The sequence below is a fragment of the Conger conger genome, chromosome 10 (genome assembly GCF_963514075.1).
Source record: "Conger conger chromosome 10, fConCon1.1, whole genome shotgun sequence".
Lineage (NCBI taxonomy): Eukaryota > Metazoa > Chordata > Actinopteri > Anguilliformes > Congridae > Conger > Conger conger.
Window position 1 is genome coordinate 13,599,332 of NC_083769.1, and position 24,993 is coordinate 13,624,324.

The following is a 24,993-nucleotide window of genomic DNA, read 5'->3' on the forward strand; positions in this document are numbered from 1 at the left end:
CCCCCCCCCCCCGCCACCCCCCCCCCCCCTCGCTGCTGGAGCGGCTGTCCTGCCAGGGAAAGGAACAATGTGCTCTTTCTTACCTGCACAAGGTGTACATTCCAACCCTGCTAGAGAGTGCTGCTCTCTCTCTCTCACACATACACACACACACACACACACACACACACACACACACTCACACTCACACATACATACACACACACACATACATACACACACACACACACACATATAGACACATACATACACATATACACACATGTACATACACACAAACACACACACACACACATACATACACACACACATACACACATACATACACATATAAACATATACACATATACACACGTACACACACACACACACACATGCACATGTACGTACATACACAAATGCACACACACACACACATACACACACATGTACGTTCACACACAAAGGCACACACACACACACACACACACACATTATGCACAATGCAAATACGCCCATACACAAAAGCACACACATGCACAAATGCACACACACACACACACATACACATGCATTTATGCAAACACACACATTGTCACAGATTCATGGAAGCCCCTTCTGCAGACAAGTTTTCCATGCAGGACAACTGAAGAAGCAGAGAGTGAAGCCGTCACAATTCCTTACACACCTATACAAGAATGCCACATGAATGTAGGCATACGAATGCATATGAATGAATATGCATGTGGCAGGTTTCTAAGGCTGCAATCTTCAGTAGGAGGTGAGGGTTGTGGGGGGTGGGGGAGGGTTCAGGAGGTTGGACGGAGGGGTTGAGGGTGAATCAACCACACAGAATTTAATCTGAGGAAGTGTGGCATGCGCGTCCTGTAGGTGGGCTGAGCATTTATGCAAGATTACCCAATGAGAGAGAGAGAGAGAGAGAGAGAGAGATAGAGAGAGAGAGAGAGAGAGAGAGAGAGAGAGAGAGAGAGAGAGAGAGAGAGAGAGAGAGAGCACATGTACTCATGGCATATAACTAGAGGGTGCAAGCCGCAGAACTTTCATATTCAGACAGGCAACTTTAAAATAAGTTCAAATAACTTGTGTGCATCTGGACCTCCGTCGACCACCCCTGTTCTAAGAGACTTTGCTGGGATTACGCGCCACGCGAGGCCACCGAAAAGTTTTTTTCCCCAAAAAACACCTGTTGAAGACTTCCAGCGAAATGCAGCTAAGGTATGTCCCCCGCGCGACAGATCTTCGGCTTCGCGTTATACGCGGTGTGATATTTGGATGACGTTAACATCTGGGTTTTAATTTCCAGTAAAATAGTTTCTGAACGTTTTAGTCTTTCTTTCTCGCGCCACTAACAGTGCATGTAGCGCCGCGGGGAAGCTGTTGCTCGCTCGTTCCATCACACGCAGTGACAGAAGGGGCCGTGTGACAAAAATGTGCACAGTTGCACAATAAAGGACTAATATTCTTTCGCATTACCATACTACTAATATTCTAAGAAATTCCAAACAGTCCGTCATAAAACATTTTCAAGGTACACCAGTGTCATTTAGTCTTGCTGACATTCTGTTGTTTGTATACATATGACATTTGTTGTAAAAATGTCATTATTGTTCATTGTAATTCTCTTTAATGATGGGGAAAAGAATGTTTCAACTCCAAATACTGCAGGCATTCATGTATCATAGTTAAATTACCATCACAGAAACACACTGATCGATTCACAAACCTCAAGAAAAGAACATTTAAAACTATATGTGTAATATATTTACCGTTACTCTGCCCAGTAAAATGGGAACTAAAATAAAGGCAGTGTTTTTGAGGGAAGCTGGGCTCCAGATGCACTTTGTTTATTTTGTCATACATGTCAGACTGGCTCGACGGCGATATTGTTTTCAGCACAGAGTTTTTGTTTTATTTTATTTTTTGACAAGGACAATGTGTAAAATGCAAACATTTCTCAGTGTCTGAGATTGTGAAAACCAGGTTTTTATTTATTTATCACTGAGCGGGTAAAGAAATAGTAGAATAGAAGGGCTGAATGGGAAGTTCAGGTCACTCAACATTATAAATATAATCTTATTATACATGTTCTTATATGACCTGTCATAGCTTTTGAGGATAAGGGTCCTCTTTAAGCCAACCAGACAGTTCTGTGAATAATTCTTACAATATACTGCATTATATTGTAAACGTGAACTTTTGGGAAAATATAGTTATACACAGTGTATATGTGTATGAAAAATACATTGCAATATCTTGACATGTTGTATTTCAATATACATTGCATTCAATTTCTATGAGTGAATTATGGGAATTCATATTTAAAGTTAATTCTCCTCAGTTGAACCCTGTGTTAAAGAATTAATGAATGTACGGTTTGTGCTTGTATGCAAATTTGCAATTAAAACCACAAACAACATTCTTTTTCTGCAGTCCTCTCAGATATTGAGTTGATGAGAGGTGGTCTGCTTGTCATGTTAACCTCTTAAGTATGACCACTTTTCTAGACACAGGCTTAAATGACATAGCCAAAATAAAATAGTTACTACTCTTGAACCCTTTTGACGAATTACTCCAAATATTTGTGAAACAAAGTTACAGAAGCTCACTAAAAAGGTTTTTTGTTTTTGACTGGATACAGATTATTGTAGCTGTGGCTTGTGCACTTAGAAACACAATGAAGCCAAGTCACAACACTGCACAAATCCCTTTTCAAATTTGAGGACAATATAAAAAATGAGCATTCTGTATTGTTTTTTCTAATCTATGCCAAGGCAGTTATGTCTAGGCATTTAGAGACTCCAAAAGGACACATGGAAACTAAATGATATTATGGGTCTTATGGGATGTCAAATACTGCATTTTGCTTACTTAACTATATAAAACACCTTTTATCCTGAAAAAAATGCTTCCCTCCACCTGTCACCCTCCCCTACCTCTCTGTCCCAAACTCCCTCTCCTTGCAGCTATCAGGCAGCAACAGGTAAAGTAGTTTATAAAAAATAAGTACAATAATCACAATAATACCATCTTGTATATGAATATATTCATTGGGGTCCATTGATTGAAGTTTTGTCAAATAACAAACCCACTCCAACAAGTCAAACGCATCCCATAATTTCACATGCTATTTATTATTGAAAGTTTTGTTACGCAGCCGAAAAAATGCTGTGTTGTTCTATGCAAGCCTAACAAACTATACAGCATTGGAAACCCAATGTCATTAGCTATGCTTTTTAGTCCTCACTTCAAATACATGCCCATAGTCGGATGAGCTAAAGTTATACAGAATTTTCTTACACATGGAGGGGGGTACACATTTTCTCTGCAACTAAATTACAAATACTGCTCACAGACGGTTGTACTTAGGTTGATCGTGTTCGAGAGCGCCTATACAAAACATATATAATAGCATTTCTATGTACAAGTACTTTTGTACAAGTATACAACGGCGAAACAGACAACAACAATGACTGCTGTCTGTCCTGGTGCCACGGTGGTGGAATGACCTCCCGGTGGATGTCAGAACGGCAGAGTCTCTGACCTCTTTCAAGCGCAGACTGAAGACTCATCTCTTCAGGCTGCACCTTTCCCTCACTAAATCACCACCATGATTAGCCTTATATATGCCATAGACTTACTTATATAGTTATATAGATATTGTTGTTTTTTGTATTAGTTATTGTATTGTTGTACTCGGGGTATTCTAGCTGCCAACTGTGGTATGCTAGTTTGGAAGTTGATGTATTCTTCAAGGGTTCCGTTTATATCTGTATGGTTACACTAGGACTCGGAATTGTACTGTCCTCTCAGGTCCTCTTCACACTTGTACTTGCGTTTGATCTACACTTCGTTGTACGTCGCTCTGGATAAGAACGTCTGCTAAATGCCATGTAATGTAATGTAACAATGATAATTCCTCCAGTTAAATTACAAGTAAACAATAAGCATTCTATCAATGTTTTTTCCGAGTTAGCACATTTTTCGAATGAGAACCTATTATGCATTTGGTCCGCTGGACACTGACATTACCTTTAGCGTTTTAACGCTTTCAAACGGTATATGCTGTTACCATAGTGATTGAAAATTGCAGACTGAAAAAAGGGATGAATGGATAAAAAGCTTAAGGGGTTAAAACCCATTTCATAAAAACTCAGTTCAGTTCAGTTAGTGCCTTTCCCCATTTCTGTTGAAAATGAAACTAAACTGAGTAGAAACGGAATGACAACTTTATCAAGCCATTAGCCCATGTACAGTACATATAAGCCTGAGGCTAAATAGATATAAACATGCTGTATTTATAGACATTGGATTATGATACTTACTCTATGACTGAATGAATATAGCAGGCTGGCTTATTCAGTGAACAATTAGTAGACTAATGAGATATGTGGCCTATGGCTTGTAAAAACATGAATCAATTAGTTTATCTAAAAAAACTTGCCCTTTAATCTCTGCTTAATCTAGGTTCAAAGGGTTTCCTTATCAATATACAGTATTACATTTTGTTTGATTTCAGCTAAACGTGGTTTTCTGTGATTTGAAACTTGACTTTAATGGTGCATGCAATCATCCACATCAGCCAGGAAGCAGGAAAACACACGCACAGTCACATATTCTCTTGCAGTCAGTTACTGTAATACAAAAATACATTTCTATACTTTGCATCACAATGCACTACAATTCCCATAAGCCCCTGCATACCAGACTGGGGGAAGCAGGATGGGCAGCATATAGAGGTGCCTAAAATGAGTATAAAAATGTATCAGGTTGTTTCACCCTAGTGCTATGTCACCTTGGAACCACAGTACACAGTAAAACATTAAAATTGTGTTGTTAATTCAATGCTAAGTGTTTATATAAGGGATAACAGATGTTCTCTATGTGTTAAAAAAGTCCTCTGTCACAATGAGCTGAGGGAATCTGCTGTGGGAGATTTAAAGGTTGAGGGGTCCCAGTTGTGCAACAGATACATCCGGTATATTTAACTCCAACGGTTATGAAATCACCCTCATGGCTTTTGCATGTATATGAGCATTTTTGCCTAATTTGTTAGTGGTGGAGGTTTTCTGAATTAATCTACAGTTCTGTAGGGGTGACTGAGAGAAGCAGCCTTAGACTGTACTGTGACTCACCTCACTGACTCCTTCTGAGTCAGACAGCAGTTCCTGCAGTAACACCACCACACAGGTAAGGGGCACTGGAGTGCTCACAGCTGGTTTGAACGGCACCTACCAGATGTTCAAATGTTAAATGTTCCGAGGAGAAGTGGAAGTTAGGAACTTCTGATCTTGCCTTTGAGCTAGAAAACATGAGCGCATCCTTATGTACGGAAGTATTTTTTTGGAAAGCATGATGGATAAATGGTCGAACTGTGGGTCCACCTCTCTCCATCTGCCCTGCATCTGCCATATCTGATGTGTAACTGATGTGGCTTCGAACTGATGTTTGAAGGAGCAAGGACATAAATCACGTCTTTTTCTCACCTCTTTTTGTAGCCTCTCCCAATGGGTGGAATTAGGAGTAGAAAAACGAGCAAGGAAAAGAAAAATGAGGAGAAAAATAAGTGATTGGAAGGAGCCCATAGTCTATTGCCTGTGTGCATATGCCAGGCCTGGTCGTTTCAGAGGAGGAGGGGTGGTCTAGGATCATTTGGGCCTTTTAGCTTATCATGAAGGCTGGGTGTTTGTGCTGGAAAGTATTGACAGAAATCATGGAGCAGTCAAGTTGTTGAAAATGATGGAAAACCAGAAAAAAAGTGGAGAAAATCAGAGTAAACATCCGACTGACAAAGATGGAAATCTTGATCACAGCGCATTTCAAATATCTCTACTGGTTGTTGCACTTTGTTTTCCTAGCCTTTGGCAGTGTTGTTCAAATGCGTACATGTATTCAAATCACCTAACAACTATTCAACTAACACTGTAGGCTATATGAAGGTCAAGTGTATTCAGCTAACACTGTAGGCTATATGAAGGTCAAGTGTATTCAGCTAACACTGTAGGCTATATGAAGGTCAAGTGTATTCAGCTAACACTGTAGGCTATATGAAGGTCAAGTGTATTCAGCTAACACTGTAGGCTATATGAAGGTCAAGTGTATTCAGCTAACACTGTAGGCTATATGAGGTCAAGTGTATTCAGCTAACACTGTAGCCTATATGAAGGTCAAATGTATTCAGCTAACACTGTAGGCTATATGAAGGTCAAGTGTATTCAGCTAACACTGTAGTCTATATCAAGGTCAAGTGTATTCAGCTAACACTGTAGGCTATATGAAGGTCAAGTGCTGTCACTATGCTGAAGGTCAAGTGCTGTTAACTATCAAATTTATGGCAAAAATTCACGGAATCTGTGACTTCTGTGACAAACACTCAGCCTTACTCAAAATGCAGGAGCATGAAGAGACACATGCACAGAAAAACAGGGTGAAAACTGATCCCAGATCAAAATCCAAACTGACACGAGATCAATATGGGCCCTCATCTCTAAAAACTGTGCCGTGTGACACACATTTCGGGGGAATATGCTCTCTGGCCGGCCTGTTACATTTGTGCCTATTCAGTCCTTCTTGACGTCATGATTGGGCCAATCATTGTGCGAGGACTGGCCCCGCAGGGCGTGGCATGGGGTGAATTAAGTGGTCATCCGTCCTCCGTTCAACAAACTGCAGAAAGCGCTGGTCGACGACGGGGAATTTCTGCGAAAGAGTAAACCGGGCAGAAAGAAAGCAGCTTCGTGTAAATAAACAGTCGCTGAGGTCTGAGAGTAATCGCTCTGTAGCCGAACAACCCATGTCTGACGGTAAACGAAGGGACACAAAATAAATAAAAGTGGAAATGAGAGGACGGGGGATTGAGAGCAGGGGCACAGGCACGGGAGAGTGCTCCGTCTCAGACAGACACGCACAGGGCAGCAGCATCAGGACAGCATCAGGACAGCAACAGGACAGCAACAGGACAGGCAAAGAACACGTGCTCAGAAATAATGTGACAATAGACGTACATTTTTGTTCTCTTTGGCTACAAATGAGTATGTTTTCCAAGCAAAAAAAGGTTATACAGTGAACACCACAATTCATTGGACAGTGCCACATTTCTTTGTTATTCTGCTTCTGTACTCTAGCATTTTGAGTTTGAAAGGATACAATGACAATGAGCCTGAAGTGCTGTCAGCTTTAATTTGAGGGTATTCGTGCATATCAATTGAACCCTTTAAAAATGATATAATCTTTTGAATATATTGGACAGTTTAACATAATGTAGAATAATATTTTAGGTCACATATCCTTTGCATACAATGATTGCTTGAAGTTTGTGCCGCACAGACATCGCCGCACACGAGTTATCTTTCCTGATGCTGTGCCAGGCCTGTACTGCAGCCATCTTCACTTCCTGCTTGTTTCAGGGACTTTTTGACTTCAGTCTCGTCTACAGCCTGCGAAATGCATGTTCGTTTGGATTCAGATCCGGCGATTGACTCCAGTCAAGGATTTTCCACTTTTTGGTAGTCAAAAACCGCTTTGTTGTTCTACCAGTATGTTTCAGCTCATTGTCTTGTTGCATTTGGCGGCATTTAGTTTCATCTGAGGAGATCTGAATCTGTAGCAGATAAGATTTGTCGACTTCATAATTCATTGTTCTACTTCTGTCTGCAGTCACATCATCGATGAAGACATGTGAGTCCAAGCCATAACACCCCCTCCACCATGTTTCACGGATGAGGTGGTCTGCTTTGGATAATGGGAATTTCCTTTTTTTCTCCAAACTTTCCTCTTTCCATCACCCTGGTACACCCCTGGTTAATCTGTGTCTCATCAGTGGTTTGCATCTTGTAGTGTATCCTGTGTAGTCATGCTGGTGTAGTCTTCTATGTATGGTAGACTTTGCTACATCTACACCTGCATCCAGGAGAGTGTTTTTGATCCGTTGGGCTCACCATAGAGAGTATTATCCAGTCATCCACTACAGTGGTCTTCCTCGGTCTACTGGGTTCACCTGTTTTGTTTTCTTGTTCATAATGGAACAAACTGTTGACTTTGGCATGCCCAGGGTTTTTGCAATGTTCCTGATTGATTTTCATTTCTGAGCCTTATAACGGCCAGCTTAATTTGCGTTGACATTGCTGTCTTCCTAATGTTGTCACACCTCAGCAACACCGAGGGCAATTACAAAGTCTAGAATCAAGACTAGACATCAACAGCTCTCGTCTGCATTCATTAACAACACAAATGAATACACCTGCTTAATGAAACACATCTCTGAAGCCAATTTAACAAATACTTGTAGTACCTTCAAATTGGTGAGGTCATTTCTAAATGGTTCTTCCGATATGGATGAAAATACCCTCAAATTAAAGCTGACAGACTGCACTTATTGTCATTGTATCTTTTCAAATGCAATGTGTTGGAGTAAAGAACCAAAATGTTACTGTTCAATGAATTATCGTGCTCACTGTATATTGCTGGCTAGGAATACAATTTTATGCAACTATAGGGGGCAGCCCCAGCAACAAGCATTTGTACCTTTTTCTTTCCGAGAGTGTATGCACCAAAAACAACAACAACAAAGTAGGAACAGATGTGGAACTGACAACATTTATCAGTACGGGGATGCATGAGATCGGCTGTGTGTGAGGTTCTGTCTCAGTGTGTTGGGCTGTGTGTGAGGTTCAGTGTGTTGGGCTGTGTGAGGTTCAGTAAGGCTCTCGGTGTGTTGGGCTGTGTGTGAGCTTGACGTTGGTAGAGAAGTGCGGGCTGAGTTTTGTGGTCGCGGCCTCTTAGTCTCCGTTGCCGGGGAGACAGCTGCGGAGCGGCAGATTGGCTTATCAGCTGAGGACACGGCCGACCCACAGAGCGTCTGATAGAGAGAGACCGAGGCAGCGGAACTGAGCCTCTCCCAACCCTCATCCCGCCCTTCCGTCTCCCCTCCCTCTCTCCCTCCTTTTCTCCCTCCCTTTCCCTCATTCTCTGCCTCCTTCTCTCCCTCCCAGTCTCCTTCAGTCTCCCTCCTTCTCTCCTCACTCTCCCTCCTTCTCTCCCTCACTCTTCCCCTCCCTCTCTCGCTGTCTCCCCTCCCTCTCTCCCTCCTTCTCTCTCTCTCACTCTCCCTCCTTCTCTCTCTCTCCTTCTCTCCCTCCCTCCTTCTCTCTCCCTCTCTCGATCCTTCCCTCCATCACTCTCTTCATCTGTCCTCATAGTCAGGCATACAAGGACAACTCAAAACTCAAAATGCTCAACTGCACCCAGACCATGCACTCAAACACACACACCCTCACACACACTCAGTGCTAGTGGGATCTATGAAGCTCCTGTAGCTCAGGTTAGCACAGAAGGTTAAAGGTCAAGCCACACGTGCCGACTACAGCAGTGAAAGAAATGTACTGAGTGATCTTGGCACAGTAGAGTACATTTCTGCTCCTGTCCTCTCCTTTCCCTGTGTGGGGTGGGAGTCCCGGGTGGGGCTGGGAGTAACGAGTCCAGGGGTGGGGAGGCGATCACCGATAACGCTGTCCGTCTGTCTGTGTGTCTGTCTGTTCCCCCCAGGAGCGCTCCCTGCCACAAGGCCCTGTCCTGAATGTGTTCAGCCGCCGAGTGTGTGCTGCCTCAGCTGCTAAGCTGTGAGGTGAGTGTGTGTGTGTGTGTGTGTGACTGTATGAGTGTGTGTGTATGTGTGTGGGGGTGTGTATATGTGTGTATGTGTGTATGTGTGTCACTTTATGAGTGTGTGTGTGTCACTGTATGAGTGTGTGTGTGTATGTGTGTGTCACTGTATGAGTGTGTGTGTGTATGTGTGTGTGTGTGTGTGGGTGTGTGTGTGTGTGTATGTGTGTATGTGTGTGTCACTGTATGAGTGTGTGTGTGTGTATCTGTGTGTCACTGTATGAGTGTGTGTGTGTATGTGTGTGTCACTGTATGAGTGTGTGTGTGTGTATGTGTGTGTCACTGTATGAGTGTGTGTGTATGTGAGTGTCACTGTATGAGTATGTGTGTGTGTATGTGTGTGTCACTGTATGAGTGTGTGTGTGTATGTGTGTGTCACTGTATGAGTGTGTGTGTATGTGTGTGTGTGTGTGTGTGTGTCACTGTATGAGTGTGTGTGTGTATGTGTGTGTCATTGTATGAGTGTGTATGTGTGTGTGTGTGTGTGTGTGTGTGTGTGTGTGTGGCTTCAGAAATGAAAGCCATCGGGGGCCCACAATGTAGCACCATGAAACAGTTGGATGCACAGGCCATATTACATATATACAATTAATATCCCACCGGAAAACGGCACTATATGTTCACTAAGATATTACATTACTGAATTTAAACAATATTAAGTATATAGTATATACTCTTCTAGAGGTTAAACACATTCACACACATACACTCACACACACACACACAAACAAACACACAGAAGTAATAACCCTATAACACTGGTGTACAAAACAGGAAGAACATCCTCTAGTGGCAACTGAAGATAAAACCCAAAGAGCAAAGCTGTGGATTGTGAGGTTATTACTTTTGACCTTTACTAAGGACAACATCTGTGCAGCTGCTTGTTGTTCCTGATTGCACACGGGCAGTCATTAGCATTAGCGTGTCGCTCTGTGTTAAACGTAACTGAATGTGAACGCGGGGGCTAATATGCTAAGCTAACTTAACAGGTCCCTCACAACTGAAGCACAATGTCGCCCGTACTGCATACCAGGATCCGCAGGTGTCTTGTTGGTGTAGGTGTGTTAATGAGACTTAAAATCAGATTTATTTTTTAGTGGAAAATGAGCTTGTTCACTTGACATGTCACATTTTCGTAGCCCATTGGCGCATTTTGAAAAATGTCTCATGTAATTTTCAATATGTTCTACTTTTATTTAGCAAATAAGTTTAATAAATACAATTTAACATTTGAATATAAGACTACAATACTTGTTCAGGTTGATTAGTTTTGGTTTTTTAGTGTGTTTTCCCCTATGTGTGTCCACATTGAGAAAGATATGGACAGACCTTCAGTATGGTACATGATAGTACGTGTTATTAGGTCTGATTAGAATGTAATGACTCTGTATCCCTGCTGTGTGTGAGCCTTTAGGCTGTTCTGGGGAGGTTTCTGTTACTCCACCTAACTGTACACCAGCACCCAAACATCACTTTTTGACAGTTAGCCGTCACTCTTATCCAGCGGAACTTTCACAGCTTACATTTTTACATATTTATACAGCTAGATATTTTACTGAAGCAAATCAGGTACCCTTGCTAGAGGGCACAACGGCTGTGCTTTGCCTGGGAATGACACTAGCAACCTCAGCAGTGCAGTTCCCTTCTCACTGAAGCTTAGTGAGTGTGGGCTTTGTCAGTACTGGGATGGGAGACCTCCTGGGAAAACCAAGTTGCTGCTGGAAGTGGTGTTGGTGGGTCAGTACTGGTGAAATGACCCCCAATGCCCCAGTGCAGTGATGAGGACACTGTGCTGTAGGAGATATCATCTTTTAGATGAGACGTTAAACCCAGATCCCATGCCACTTTACAAAGATTAGGGGGTTCCCCGGTGTCCTGGCTAAATTCATACCCAGGGTCAAAATTCTCAACCAGCCACCTAGTCATTCCCTGATTCAATTGGAAAAAACATTGTTCTCGCCCTCCTCACCTCAGCTGGTGTGCAGTGAGCATTCTGGCACTAAATCGTAGTCATGCGTCACCCAGGTGGATGCCACACATTGGTTGTGGTTGATGTTCTCCCCTTGAGTGCCCAGAAAAGCGCTATAGAAATGCAATGATATATCTAGCTACTTTCAGTCAGGGAGTGATCAGGTATAAATGTTGAATAAATGTATTCTGTATGACCTAAAGCAAGCCTTCTCTCCCCCCCCACCCTACCTCCAGGGACTGGGCAGCCCTGCAAGGACCCATGGCAGGGTCCCAGCCTCCCAAAGTACCCCTGGGTCCTGGGTACATCGAACACCCCAGGTCAACGACATGGAGTTAACCTGGCAGGAGCTGATGGCTATCACCGAACTCCAGGTCAGAAAACAAAGGGTACATTTCAGTGCTCCAGAACGGACTCTGAGAAAGGGTTGCTGTGTTCCTCAAGTTCCTAAAATTGACATGAGAATTTCTGTGCAATGCCACAGAGAGCCTTATAGAGTGTCCTTCAGAGGTATGGGGAAGGCAATGTGGAAGCTGTCATTTTTGCATATATTTAGGGCATTTGGATTTGAGATCAAAAGGAACAGACAATCAGCTCTCTTTTAATGGTATTTACATGCACATTTACAGTCTCCATTTTAAAGGAGTACAGATATTTTGTAAAGCTGGTTAAGTCAAGGACTCCTGCATCACCTATAATGAGAAGTTAAGGGCACTATCATTTATTGCATAGAATCGTGAACGGTTGCCTGTTGAAGGTGAATGCAAAGGTGGCCACGGCAAATGCAAAGACATCACAGACAGACACTACATTACTGACCAATGGGACCAAAGCAGTTTCCCAAAGACTTCCCAGTGTAAGCTAGCAGCAACATGCATACTGCTCCTTGTGAAAAAAAAAAAGCAAAAAGGAAGAAACTCAGATAAACGATGCAACAATGGGCCGATTGAGTGATGGGAGGATAAGGAGAGGAGAGGAGAGAGGAGGGGAGGGGGTGGGTGGGGAGGGGAGGGGAGGGGGTGGGTGTTGTAAGCTGCAGACTGCCCCCCTGCCAGGCACAATGGCCATCTGTTTCCACAAGAAACCTGACCAGACCTGAGAGGAGCTGTGTGGAGTGGGGTGTGTGTGTGTGTGTGTGTGTGTATGAGTGAGTGCATGCGTGTGTGCATGTGTGTGCATGTGTGTGTATGAGTAAGTGAGTGAGTGTATGTGTGTGTCTGTATACGAGTGTGTATATGCGTATGTGTATGAGTGAGTGCATGCGTGTGTGTGGAGTGTGTAGGTGTGTGTTTGTGGGTGTGTGGGGCATGGGTGTGTGAGTATACATGTCTACGCATATGTGTGCGTGTATGCATGTGTGTGTGAGTGTATGTGTATGTGTGTGTGTGTCTGTATACATGTGTGTATATTCATATATGTGTGTGTGTGTGTGTGTGTGTGTGTGTGTGTGTGTGTGTGTGTGTGGAGTGTGTACGTGTCTGTTTGTGGGTGTGTGGGGCGTGGGTGTTATACGATCAGCAGGTGACTGCTGGATTAGGGGGGTCCCCCTCCCATTCGCCTCCTGGCTCACTTAAATGATTCATACCAGCTTCTCCAAAAGTCAAAGTGCTGTGAATGCTACTTTAAACTCCCAAAGTCACAGTCCTGTGAATGTGACTTTAAACTCCCAAAGTCACAGTCCTGTGAACACTACTTTAAACTCCCAAAGTCACAGTCCTGTGAATGTGACTTTAAACTCCCAAAGTCACAGTCCTGTGAATGTGACTTTAAACTCCCAAAGTCACAGTCCTGTGAATACGACTTTAAACTCCCAAAGTCACAGTCCTGTGAATACGACTTTAAACTCCCAAAGTCACAGTCCTGTGAATGTGACTTTAAACTCCCAAAGTCACAGTCCTGTGAATGTGACTTTAAACTCCCAAAGTCACAGTCCTGTGAACACGACTTTAAACTCCCAAAGTCACAGTCCTGTGAATACGACTTTAAACTCCCAAAGTCACAGTCCTGTGAATACGACTTTAAACTCCCAAAGTCACAGTCCTGTGAACACTACTTTAAACCCTCAAAGTCGCAGTCCTGTGAATGTGACTTTAAACTCCCAAAGTCACAGTCCTGTGAATACGACTTTAAACTCCCGAAGTCACAGTCCTGTGAATGCTACTTGAAACTCCCAAAGAGGGGCCATGTGTACACTGTAAGAGCAAATTCAACACTAAGCATTTTACTGTGCGTGTCACAGTTCACACATTGCGTATGTGAGAGCAGCCATATTGAATGGGATGGCAGAACGGCCCTGTGTGGAGAGGCCGTAAAATGGCTGCAGGGTGGAACAGGTTAAGGATGTGATGTGTGCAAGAATACAGTTCAGTCATCATTTCCGTCTGCTGATTCTGAGATAAAGGACAGACAGGCACGACAGGCATTAACCCATCCCAAACCCCCTCCCTACAGGAGTTGGAGGTGCCCAATGACAGCACGTTCCAGCCGACCACGTACCCGCCCTGTGAGGCCATGGCGGCCTTCGATAGTTTCGGAGGGGGCCAGCCGGCCCCACAGACCCTCCTTCACGGCTGTGGCGCTAATCCCACCAGCGATTTTGCGGGGCACTACCCTGAGGTGATGTCAGCATGCCAGCACCCTTCAGAGGCCCAATACGGGACCCTCCGGCCCCACCCCACCGGCCGGCTGTTCCCCCCCACCCCCCACCCCCTGCAGCCTGGCCTCCCCAGCCTGCTGGAGCACGTGGGCCCCGGAGACGGGCCCCTCACAGACCTTTTGGGCATCCCCCATGGCCCCACCCTGGGGTTCGGGCCATACAAGCAGCAGGTCGCCTCTGATGACCTGGAGTCAGACTCAGGCCTGTCACTAGGCTCCAGCCCCCCTCTGGCTTCCCCCGGGAACATGGCCAATCCGGGCGCCCCTCCCTACGGCTGCGCCGAGGGGGGGGCCCTTGGGTACTGCGGCGGGAACCCGCCAGAGGGCGGGGCCAATCTGTGCGGGCCGTCGAGAGGGAGGCCTGAGCGTTTTTATCTGTCAGACCCCCAGCATGGAGCCAACCCCTACGCTTACCCAGCACCCCCCTCCGCTTACTACCCCCCACTGCCCCCCATCCAGCCCCAGCCTGCCCCGCCCAAACACCCCCAGGCCTTTGCCCTGCCCCCGCACGACTCGCACCATAAAGGGCCGGGCCCCCCGGGCCCCCAGGACCCGTACGGGAGGCCCAGGGGCCCGGCGGATGCCCCGCTCAGCCGCGACCAGAGGCGGGCCCTGGCCCTGAAGATCCCCTTCCAGCTGGAGAAGATCGTCAACCTCCCCGTGGACGACTTCAACGAGCTCCTGAGCAAGTACTCGCTGGGCGAGGCTCAGCTGGCCCTGGTGCGTGACATCCGGCGGCGCGGCAAGAACAAGGTGGCGGCGCAGAACTGCCGCAAGCGCAAGCTGGAGAGCATCGCCCTGCTGGAGGCGGAGCTGGGCCAGCTCCGGGGCCGGCGCGAGCAGCTCTCCCGCCAGCGGGCCGAGTTCCAGCGGGGCCTCAGCCTGGCCCGCGGCCGGCTCTCCGACCTCCACGCCCAGGTGTTCTCCGCGCTGCGGGACGACCGGGGCCAGCCCTACTCCCCGCTCCAGTACTCCCTGCAGCAGGCCAGAGACGGGGGCTTCTTCCTGGTGCCCCGGAGCGGCGGGGACGGAGAGGCGGAGCTTAAGACACAGAGCTTCGCGGCGCACTGACGTGAGGCCCGGTCCCAGACTCGTCCCCCTCCTGCGGTCTGGGGGGGGGGGGGTTCTGAAAGCCGCTCGCTATCCTTCCACAGAGCTCTGTATCGCTGCATTACCGGCTCCATTCAGTTCAGCTTCTGCCCTGGTTCTGAGAACATGAACACAGACCTGGGGCTGCTCTTCAGGGCCTTACAGCCGCTACAGCCTTAAAGCAGCTACGTCATTAAAACAGCTACACCATTACAGCAGCTACACCTTTACAGCAGCTACAGCCTTAAAACAGCTACAGCCTTAAAGTAGCTACAGCCTTAAAGTAGCTACACCTTTACAACAGCTACAGCCTTAAAGCAATTTCACCCTTAAAGCAACTACACTCACAATGTAGCAGTTGCTTCCCTCCCTGTTACCTATATACACTCAGTGAGCACTTTATTAGGGATTTATTAGACTTATTGGTCTTCTGCTGCTGTAGCCTATCCACTTAAGAGGATGTGTGTTCAGAGATGCTCTTCTGCATACCACTGTTGTAATGTGTGGTTATTTGTGTTACTGTCATCTTCCTGTCAGCTCTGACCAGTCTTCTCTTCTGACTTCTAATTAACAAGGCAGAACTGCTACTCACTGGATGTGGGTGGGTTATTTGCACTATTCTCTGCAAACTCTAGAGACATGCATGGAAATCCCAGGAGATCAGCAGTTTCTGAAACCACCCTGTCTGGCACCAACAATCAATCTACATTCAAAGTCACTGAGATCACATTTTTTTCTTCATTCTGATGATTGATGTGAACATTTACTGAATCTCCTGACCTGTATCTGCCTGATTTTATACATTGCACTGCTGCCACACGATTGGCTGATTAGATAATCGCATTAATAAGTTGGTGTACAGTTGTTCCTAAAAAGTGCTCAGTGAGTGTATATTTCATAAACCCAGTGCTTGCGCTTCCCCATATGTGCTGGTTTTCATTTGCCTCTGTCAAGTTTGATAGACCTTTTACCTGAACCACAGGTGATGGTTCAGGATGGTTATGGGTGAGAATTACTCCAGGTGAAACTGAGAATTACAAGGTATGGAGGAACCTTGGGCTGGATTTTGGCCTTTTCCATTTAAATGAGTAAAACCACTAACCATTCAAGCGAAGCTAAATTTCTCAGCCGACAGAAGGTTCTGGAACAATGTTCTTCCGATACCTGGCTTGGTTTAACCCCTGGTGTGAGAGCCAGTACAAAGCTGCCTGTCAAAACCTGCTCCTGGAGTTAACCCTGCTGCAGCCGTGTCTAAAAAGCCGGTTTAGTTGTCCCATTATGTTTCCGTGACCCTGCATATACATGACATCCTCTCTTAATAAAACATAATAGGCTGTGTGTATTACCAGTTTGTAAAAGTCCCAAATGTCTGTGAGGGGGCCTGTCCCCAGGGCCCACGTGCCCCACATAAGGGGGCTTGATTGAGATGTCGACAGTTTTAAAGAACACCAGATACATACATGATTCTATGTCAGGACCAGGGCCGAACCTGACCACCATCTTAGCAGACAAAGCGTCTTCAGCAAATCCGGGAAGCCTGCAGTATCTCTCAACATGTAAGGCATTCATTTCAGTCCATCATGCCTCATCACAAAGGCCTACATGGAAACCACAAAAACCTGCAGATACTGTGACCCCCAGGGTCAGAATTGGCCCTTAAGCAGCCAAAACTGGGATTACAACCAGCAAGCCTGTGCTAGAACCCAACAGGCTAAATAAAGGCAACAGTATTTCCAATATGTAATGAAACTGGACTGAAAGTCTGAAGGTTTTCCTGCCACTAACCCATTTATCTCCAGATGGGTGTGTTATAGCTGTTAAAGCTCATGTGTTCAGTGTTGGCGGCCATTTTGACGCAGTGAACGGGGGCGCACAAGGCTGGATGCCCTTCAGGATTTCCCCAGGACTGGAACAAGCCCACCCAGGGAAAGGGCTCAGAAACCCTCCACATCAAGTATTTGAGCATAGTAATGTTAAACTGCAAAGACTGACGCTGCTTAATGTTAAATGAATTACTTTTGTTTGGGGACAAGCTGGAATTCAGGTTTGTTTTTGTTTTTTTTACTGAAATAAGGTGAAAACTCCTATTGTATATTGACCACCACATTCTCATTTGATGATCAGCAAATCCTCCGGATAACTGTAGCATCAAATCCAATTCTGAGTATATGTTTATGAATGAGACATTTGTTTTTAAAGATTTTTTTATTGAAAAATAAAATAAATTTTACAAAATGAAACTGTCCAGCAGCCTTCAGTGTAGAAAATACGCATTCCTCTTCTGTCATCCTTGAAGGTAAGACCAAAAAAGGTTTGTCAACGAAAAGAGCTCATTTGACGTAGCCAGCACCCATCCCCACCCCCATCAATCCTTTCACTGCAACAGGCATTGTGCCGACCAATGAAAAGCTCAGTGGGACATATCTCCCAATCAAATTAACGTTACAACATGCTCTCATAACCACCTATCTGGGTAATTTCAGGCAGCACAGTGCCAGGGAGTGTTACAGCATTAACTGTTTGGCCTGAGGACGGTCAGAAAATGCACACCTGTGTAGAAACAATCGCCGAGCAGACCGTGCGGCAGCCACCTGTGCAGGTGTGGGGGTCCAGTCTGTTGATTCAGTTTCCTAAAAAGGAGATTTAATGGAGAGGGGGGAAAGGCAACATCAAACTTGGAAAATATTTAGTGCATAAAATTGTCTACAGTAGAGATCCTCAACGCTGACCCTGAAGGACAGTAGACTACCACTCTCATTCCCCCTTTAAGACAGGACACCATGTGTGTGGGGTCTCTGGCCAGTCGGCAACATGAATCAATGCAAGTCAGATAGAAAAACTAGCAGTACAACTGACTGTTGGCCAGATTTGAGTATGCTTGATCTACAAGTACAAACAAAAAAAACCTCCCCATGTGTTTACAGGCACTACAACACCAATGAAGTGGACAAAATTATAAACAGTAGGGATTATAAAGTCTGGACCAAATTTCAGGACAGCATTGAGCCACACAAGCAATGAATGTAGTGAAAATTTAAACTCATCAACTTTTATTTCAATTAACCAGGAAGAAACTTGTGGTCATGATGCAGAAGCTCAAATGTTGGCATCACAAACCTCAAACTCCAACGTTTTGGCTCTTACCCATAGTTAAGAGTAGATTGCCATCAATTTCATTCATGCGCATCCAGTACAAAAAAAATTACAATATTTACAGGCTGCATTTGAACGGAATGAACTTTAGTTTTGCCAAGTGATGGAAATAAATGCAAGTTGGGGGTTGCCAGGTATGAGTCACTGACTAAACTCGCTCTCCCGCTTCTGCGCCAAATGCAGCCAACAGTGCACACCTGGCAACACCACACGCTTCAAGCAGCACAGCTACTTATCACTAATAATCAACACCAAAACCCATTTAGTCATTTTCACTAAATATCATGGTCTAATATTTTGCGCACTGACCATCGTATTTAACTATGGGTAAGAACCAAATGGCAAATTTCCCCCAGAAGTTGCAAAAAATAAATAAACAGCTTTTCAGCAAGAGAGGGTGTCATGGACTATTGACAGATTAACATGCCGACTAAGATGTGCTATGCTACATTCATAAACACAAGCAAAGCAAAATTCGGGAAGGGAAATCTTACCTACTTTGCAAGGTATAAAAGCACCACCTTTTCGTAGCTGCTAGTCTCAACCTGCTGTCTCACCTGCCTCCTGCTTCTGGCTCCTGGTTGCTGGTCTTGCTACTCCAAGCTAGTCTCTCGTCTGCTACTCTCCAATAGGAAGACGTGACGCAGAAACACTACAATCAAGCAATTCCTTTCCTCCATTAAACCAAAAAAACGAAAAAAGAAAAAAGAAAGTTTCCAGGCAGTGCGAATGGGCCTTTTAAAGATCGGGGCCTAAGATTGTGAGGGGCATGGAGTCGGAAACAGGTTCAAATTTTATGCACTGTCCACTCTAAAGACTGGGTCGATGGTACATTTAGGCCAGGTCAAAAGGTGCACGAGGTAAATTAATGTATTAAGAAATTAGTTCAGATACAGTTCTAGAATTGGGTTGGTACAGCTAGTACACCAAGAGTTGAGCGCAGGATGTTAGACAGCAGCCGAGGGACAGACAAGCAGTCCTGACTGCAGAGGGGAGCTCAGACTGCTTGAGGAGCAGGGTAGAGGTGAGGTCAGCCCATTCAGAGAAGATCATACAGAGAGCACTGGACTAAGCAGGGGCCTGGCAGGACAGTAGGCTTCAGTACGGACTGCAAGCCAGAGGGCCTGTTCCTCATCACACCAGAAGCCCGGGGGAGAGGTTCATTCTATTCAGGTCAGAACTGCAAGGCAGTGACTATAGAAGTGTGACAGGATGGCTGAAGAGCTGACTGACAGTTCATATGGAACAAGTATCCAATACAGACCGAGGTCACCTTTAGAAACGAGTGTAGGATTAGCTCTGTCGGTCACAGCTGCAGCAGGGAATTGGTAGCAGGCCCAAAGCATTTGCTGTGCTCTGAACAAGGAGGTTTCTAAAGTTTGACCACGGTGCACATCGAATATAACTAAAAAGCATGGCTATTGACAGATTAGTTAACGAGTTCACAGCAGTCTGCCGGTATGAGTCCTGCACACCTAGGACCTTCCCCTCAGCAACCATTAGTAAGCGTTCTGGCAAACACCAGCTGCTTTTACCCGAAAAAACTCACAGGAGTTTGAGTGCTGTATGGCATGTGATTTGCGTGTGTTCCCATTCACCGATCAGAAGCAGCTCTGGAGTTTGTGCAACAGCCTCTACCTGTCCCTGCTCTACAGGAGAGGTAGACCCATTAGCGCCCGTACCATTAGCACGTACAGCTGCTCCTCCAACTCAGCCGCTGCTTCGCTCAACCGGTTACCGTGTTGAAGGTCTAATGACCTTCACAGTATTAAGAGGGAACAAGACTTCAACTAGAACTGTTGTCCAGCAAACAAGCGAAAGCAGGGAAGAACCGATACATACACTCCTACAAGACACTCAGACAACACTTTCCTTTAAAAAAGGAACTGAAAGATGGTTTTATTTCAAAAACACATGATTTGTTGCAGTTACATTTAAAAAATAATCAAACAAAAACACCCTAATGGGCACCAAACTAAAATTTACATAAAACATCGGAATGCTTTTCACAGAAACAAAAAGGGCATCTATATAAAATATTCCCGCATGGCGGCAGGAAACAAACACGTTTCTTCCCTGCTACTGTGCATCTGTGGGCGCTGCTGCTGTAATACCCCACCACCGTTTGGCTGAGCAGATCTATGGCGTTAAGCCTGACGCTTCCCTGTCCCCTCTCTGGCTCTCCTCTCCTCTCTCCTCCCTCCTAAGTACTGTACCCTGTTGAACAATACGGAACATGGTTAAACTGTGCAACTGGCTTTAAAAAAAAATAATAAAACGCATCTACTACATTTAAGAATTGAGGATGAAAAGTTACCAGGAGTAAGCCTTCACTCTTGAAAGCAACAGAACTGGAACAGGACCGTTCGCTAAACGAGGTTCATTACCCCCACAACCATTAGGTGAAAGGTTAAGGTTCACCACTGGCTCCTCACACTGCTTAACTTTACCAAGTAAACATATCGATCCTAAAGCCAGTCAGCCCTATGGGTTTCTCTTAAACTGCTGGCCCTCAGACACTGATCTGAGTAGGACTGGAGTAGCGCTAGACTGGGCTGGGAGCTGGCTGCTGTGGTGGAAATGGCGACGCTTACCTCCCCGGAAGTGCCTAGAACCGCCGTCCCCCACCTCCACTGCCGCCATATCCACCACTGCTGGAGCCTCCGCCATATCCACCTGCTGAGCAGGCAGCCAATCAGCACAGGCCTAGGCCCCAGGTTAACCAATCTGCACGACTCTGCCCAGGCACTCACCTCCACCGTACGGGCCTCCGCTGTTCCTGGCTCCGCCCCCGAAGTTGCCCCCCCCCTTCATCGGGCCGTAGTTGGAGGAGCCCTGGCTGTTGTAGTTGCCAAAGTCATTGTAGCTGTTGCCCCCAAAGTTTCCTATAAACGAGCCAGGACAGAGCTCGTCACTCAGGTGCCCTGGCCTTCGTAAAGCCAAGGAAAACTACGGTCCTACATTTCAGCCATTTGGGCTGCAGATCCAAAGACTTGAGGAATTCAGCAGTTGCAGTCAATGTTCATGTTAAGACAGGGGAGTCCAATCTTATCCAGAAAGGGCCGGTGTGTGTGCAGGTTGTCGTTTTAGCACAGGACTAAGACAGCTGATTCTACTCAAGGTCTTGATTAAAGACCACGATTAGTTCATTCGTATAATCAGGTGTTACTGCTGGGTTAAAACAAAAACCTGCACCCACGCCAGCCCTTTTAGGATAAGATTAGATAAAAACTCCCAATTAAAGCCTCCATTTATAGGTAGGTCACTAATAAGTTGACCTGCCTGCAGCAGTTCATTGATCAGGCTGAAAAACAGCGACTCACCACCACCAAAGTTTCCGCCACCTCCTCCTCCACCGCCACCACCTCCGTTGTTGTAGCCGTTATATCCTCCATTCCCGCCATAGCCGCCTCCGCCACCGCCTTGGTTACCACCGTAACCCCCCCCCTGCCCACCGCCGTATCCACGGTTACCCCCGTATCCAGGACCACCACCATAACCACCTTAAGTAAACGGAAGCAGAAAAATACTGTAAAACAGGCACAAAATCCATTTCCACTTCCTCTTCACCTGCACCAACAGCAGTTCGCCGGTTGATTTTAGTCCGGGAAACTGACTTCAGCAGCACTGTGCATATCAAAGCGCCAGCCCAAATAAGGGACTGTACAATTGAATTAGAATATTTTGGCAAGAAATTTGCAAAGGCCTTGCAGAAAACAGGCACCCCTGATCCTGGTATTGGCCATATTGTGGTCAGAGGGGTTCATGTCAAACATGTAATCACTAACGGCAACATTTCAGTTCAGCAGGCATTCAGATTAGTTGATTGATACATTAGCCTTTATGGCAAATTCTAGGTAAAGGTATAATACAACGCTTTACATACACAATGGAGATACACACATACAGAAATAACTAATCACTTCCTGAGAATTGATAGAATTTATTTGCAGGAATTTCTTTAGAATGAGTTGACAGCTGAAGCGCTTACCATCTCCTCCTCCAAAGCCACCTCCGTTATTGTATCCATCACCCCCGCCATAGCCACCTCTTCCACCTGAAACAATAACACGGAGGGGGAGGGTCAGTGACATTCACAACAGTCACACTGCATTATTTCTGATATAAAAGAGAATCAACTGGAAAGAGGTGGTGCTGCACCACATACCACGGTCACCGAAGTATCCACCCTGGACAAAATCATTACCTCCATAACCCCCACCTCGTCCAAAATTACCACCGCCTCGCCCTGGGAACAGAGAGAGGGGGGGGGGGGACATTGAAAGAGTTAAGCTTTTTAAAAGTGACTTTGGTGGGAATGGAGGGGGTTGTCACACCCAAAGTTCTTACCCCTCATACTCGTACCAGAGCTGGCCATTTCCTGCTTGGAAAGTGCTTTCCTGACTTCGCAGTTGTGTCCGTTCAAGGTGTGGTACTTCTGAACTGGAGGGGGAAAAAGGGAATTACATTCTGAAATACCAGCAGACCGTACATGCACATAGTAACACTGCATCTGAAAATTGAAATAAAAATAGCAGTTTTAATGCAATCAGGCAGGACCAGATGATCCGAGCCAAGACTTACTAACTATCCTGTCCACCGCGTCGTGGTCGTCAAATGTTACGAAGGCAAAGCCCCTTTTCTTTCCACTGGCCCTGTCGGTCATGATCTCGATCACCTCGATCCTGCCAAACTGTTCAAAGTAGTCTCGCAGGTGGCACTCTTCCGTGTCTTCTTTGATGCCACCAACAAAGATCTTTTTCACAGTCATGTGTGCACCTGGTCTATTTGAATCCTGGAGTACAAAAAGCCAAAATTAGTCCAGAGTTAGCAGAAGGGTGTGCGCTTTTAATTAACATCTTCAGACCAAAACGAAGCACTTCCAAAAGCGAATCCGACTCACCTCCCTAGAGACCGCCCTTTTCGGCTCCACTACCCTGCCGTCCACCTTGTGTGGACGCGCCTCCATGGCTGCGTCGACCTCGTTCACAGAAGAGTACGTCACGAACCCGAACCCGCGCGATCGCTTTGTGTTGGGATCCCTCATTACCTGCACACAAATCCACCACATCCGAATTAAATGCCACGAAGATACGGTTATACACTCGGGAGCAAAAGGGCACAGAATACTGTACCCTAAACGTCAACGATACTCACCACGCAATCTGTAAGCGCACCCCATTGTTCGAAGTGGGCCCGCAAGCTTTCGTCCGTCGTTTCAAAGCTAAGCCCTCCAATAAACAGCTTGCGGAGCTGTTCTGGTTCACGGGGGGCCTGTAGTAGAATAGGACATTTGAGGAAAAATAATCAAATTAGTAACGTCATCAATGGACCCGCGCGATTGTCTTCAAGGAAGCGATCAGGCAACGGCAGAGAATGTTAACCAGTTTAAGAACGCATGTGACCACACTAAAAACATTAAAATTGCAGTAAAAACAGGGGAGGCAATGACTGGTCTAGCAACTTAAAGATAATGTAGTTCGCTTTTCAATCGTGACGTTTTCAGAGAAGATTCGATCCTGGGCAGGCTAACGTTAGCTTACCCAACAAAGACTTTCTCTGTGGGGACGCCATGTTCCCGAACATGAGCGTCCGCACAAAGCACTGTTTGTGAAATGAATACAACCATCATGACTTAACAAGAACCTATTAAACACCACAGATTGCATTAATAATAATCCATAGACCGGGTACTGCAAGCCTTCCTCATGAACCACGGAGGAAAGCTCACAGGCAAAGTAACAATCCCGGCCGGTTTCAGATCATGCGGCCTACAAAATGGCCGTGCTTTAGTTCTAAACGTTCACAAGCATGCAAGCTATGGAGTCGATCATTCTTTCGCCCGCTAACGTTACCGAAATGTAAAATAAGACGTAGCAAATGATGATTTAAAAAAAAAAAAAAAATTTTAAGAATATATGCACAAATAACAATAAACTTACCTCCTTCGACATCGTGTGGTTCGTTCACCTTGCTAGAAACAAACCTACGCAAAATAAAGGTCGCGGTGAGTGTGGCGTGTTGCGAACAACCAAAAGAGTAGATTAAGTAGGAGGGAATGGTCCGCCCAGCCACTGCAGCAATTGGTTATACATTCCCGCTACACTCGTATTGGGATGTCTAGATTGAATGTGATTGGCTGAAAAAACGTCGATTACAAGACTCTTGGTTTGATAACCAATAGCAATATACTTTTAAACGGAATTAGCGTCCATACTGTACTTTGATAGGTGGCTCTAACTGTCCTTTAAAAAATTGCGCCCCTCTTCCAGTGGATCAAGAAATGTTAAAGAGCTGTGATGCTGCACAGGGCACGCCCACATTCCCCTGTAAATGTGTCATATTTATATTTTATCATAATGTGAAATGCAATTAATAGCATAAGTGGGCACTGACCATTTTGTTAATTTCCTTAACGTTAGTGACATACAGTCCTAAGCGTTATGTCGAACATACCTGTACATTACATA

General features: G+C 45.4%; 2 protein-coding genes across 9 annotated transcripts; one reads left to right on the top strand and one right to left on the bottom strand.

Moving 5' to 3' along the window:
• The first annotated feature begins 1,075 nt into the window (after positions 1 to 1,075).
• On the top strand, positions 1,076 to 20,775 carry nfe2 (nuclear factor, erythroid 2). Its single transcript, XM_061257637.1, has 4 exons — positions 1,076 to 1,215; positions 9,541 to 9,619; positions 11,863 to 12,000; positions 14,078 to 20,775. The coding sequence occupies exons 2-4, from the start codon at positions 9,572 to 9,574 to the stop codon at positions 15,350 to 15,352; spliced, it is 1,461 nt and encodes a 486-aa protein (XP_061113621.1). The 5' UTR covers positions 1,076 to 1,215; positions 9,541 to 9,571; the 3' UTR covers positions 15,353 to 20,775.
• Positions 17,557 to 24,585, bottom strand: LOC133138299 (heterogeneous nuclear ribonucleoprotein A1-like). Of its 8 annotated transcripts, none has more exons than XR_009709712.1 (12): positions 24,466 to 24,585; positions 23,681 to 23,797; positions 23,427 to 23,573; positions 23,108 to 23,318; positions 22,874 to 22,966; positions 22,692 to 22,772; positions 22,515 to 22,580; positions 21,847 to 22,026; positions 21,277 to 21,408; positions 21,118 to 21,199; positions 17,921 to 18,000; positions 17,557 to 17,659 (listed from the first exon to the last, which is right to left on the bottom strand). XR_009709712.1 is itself a non-coding variant. In XM_061256927.1 (11 exons), the coding sequence occupies exons 1-10, from the start codon at positions 24,475 to 24,477 to the stop codon at positions 21,132 to 21,134; spliced, it is 1,056 nt and encodes a 351-aa protein (XP_061112911.1). In that variant the 5' UTR covers positions 24,478 to 24,585; the 3' UTR covers positions 20,392 to 20,740; positions 21,118 to 21,131. The 8 variants fall into 8 exon arrangements, 6 of the variants coding, with proteins under 6 accessions (XP_061112911.1, XP_061112908.1, XP_061112909.1 ...); XR_009709711.1 differs by having other exon boundaries at positions 21,118 to 21,202; XM_061256927.1 differs by lacking the exons at positions 17,557 to 17,659; positions 17,921 to 18,000 and adding an exon at positions 20,392 to 20,740 and having other exon boundaries at positions 21,118 to 21,202; positions 22,731 to 22,772; positions 22,889 to 22,966.
• Between the last annotated feature and the right edge of the window lie 408 nt (positions 24,586 to 24,993).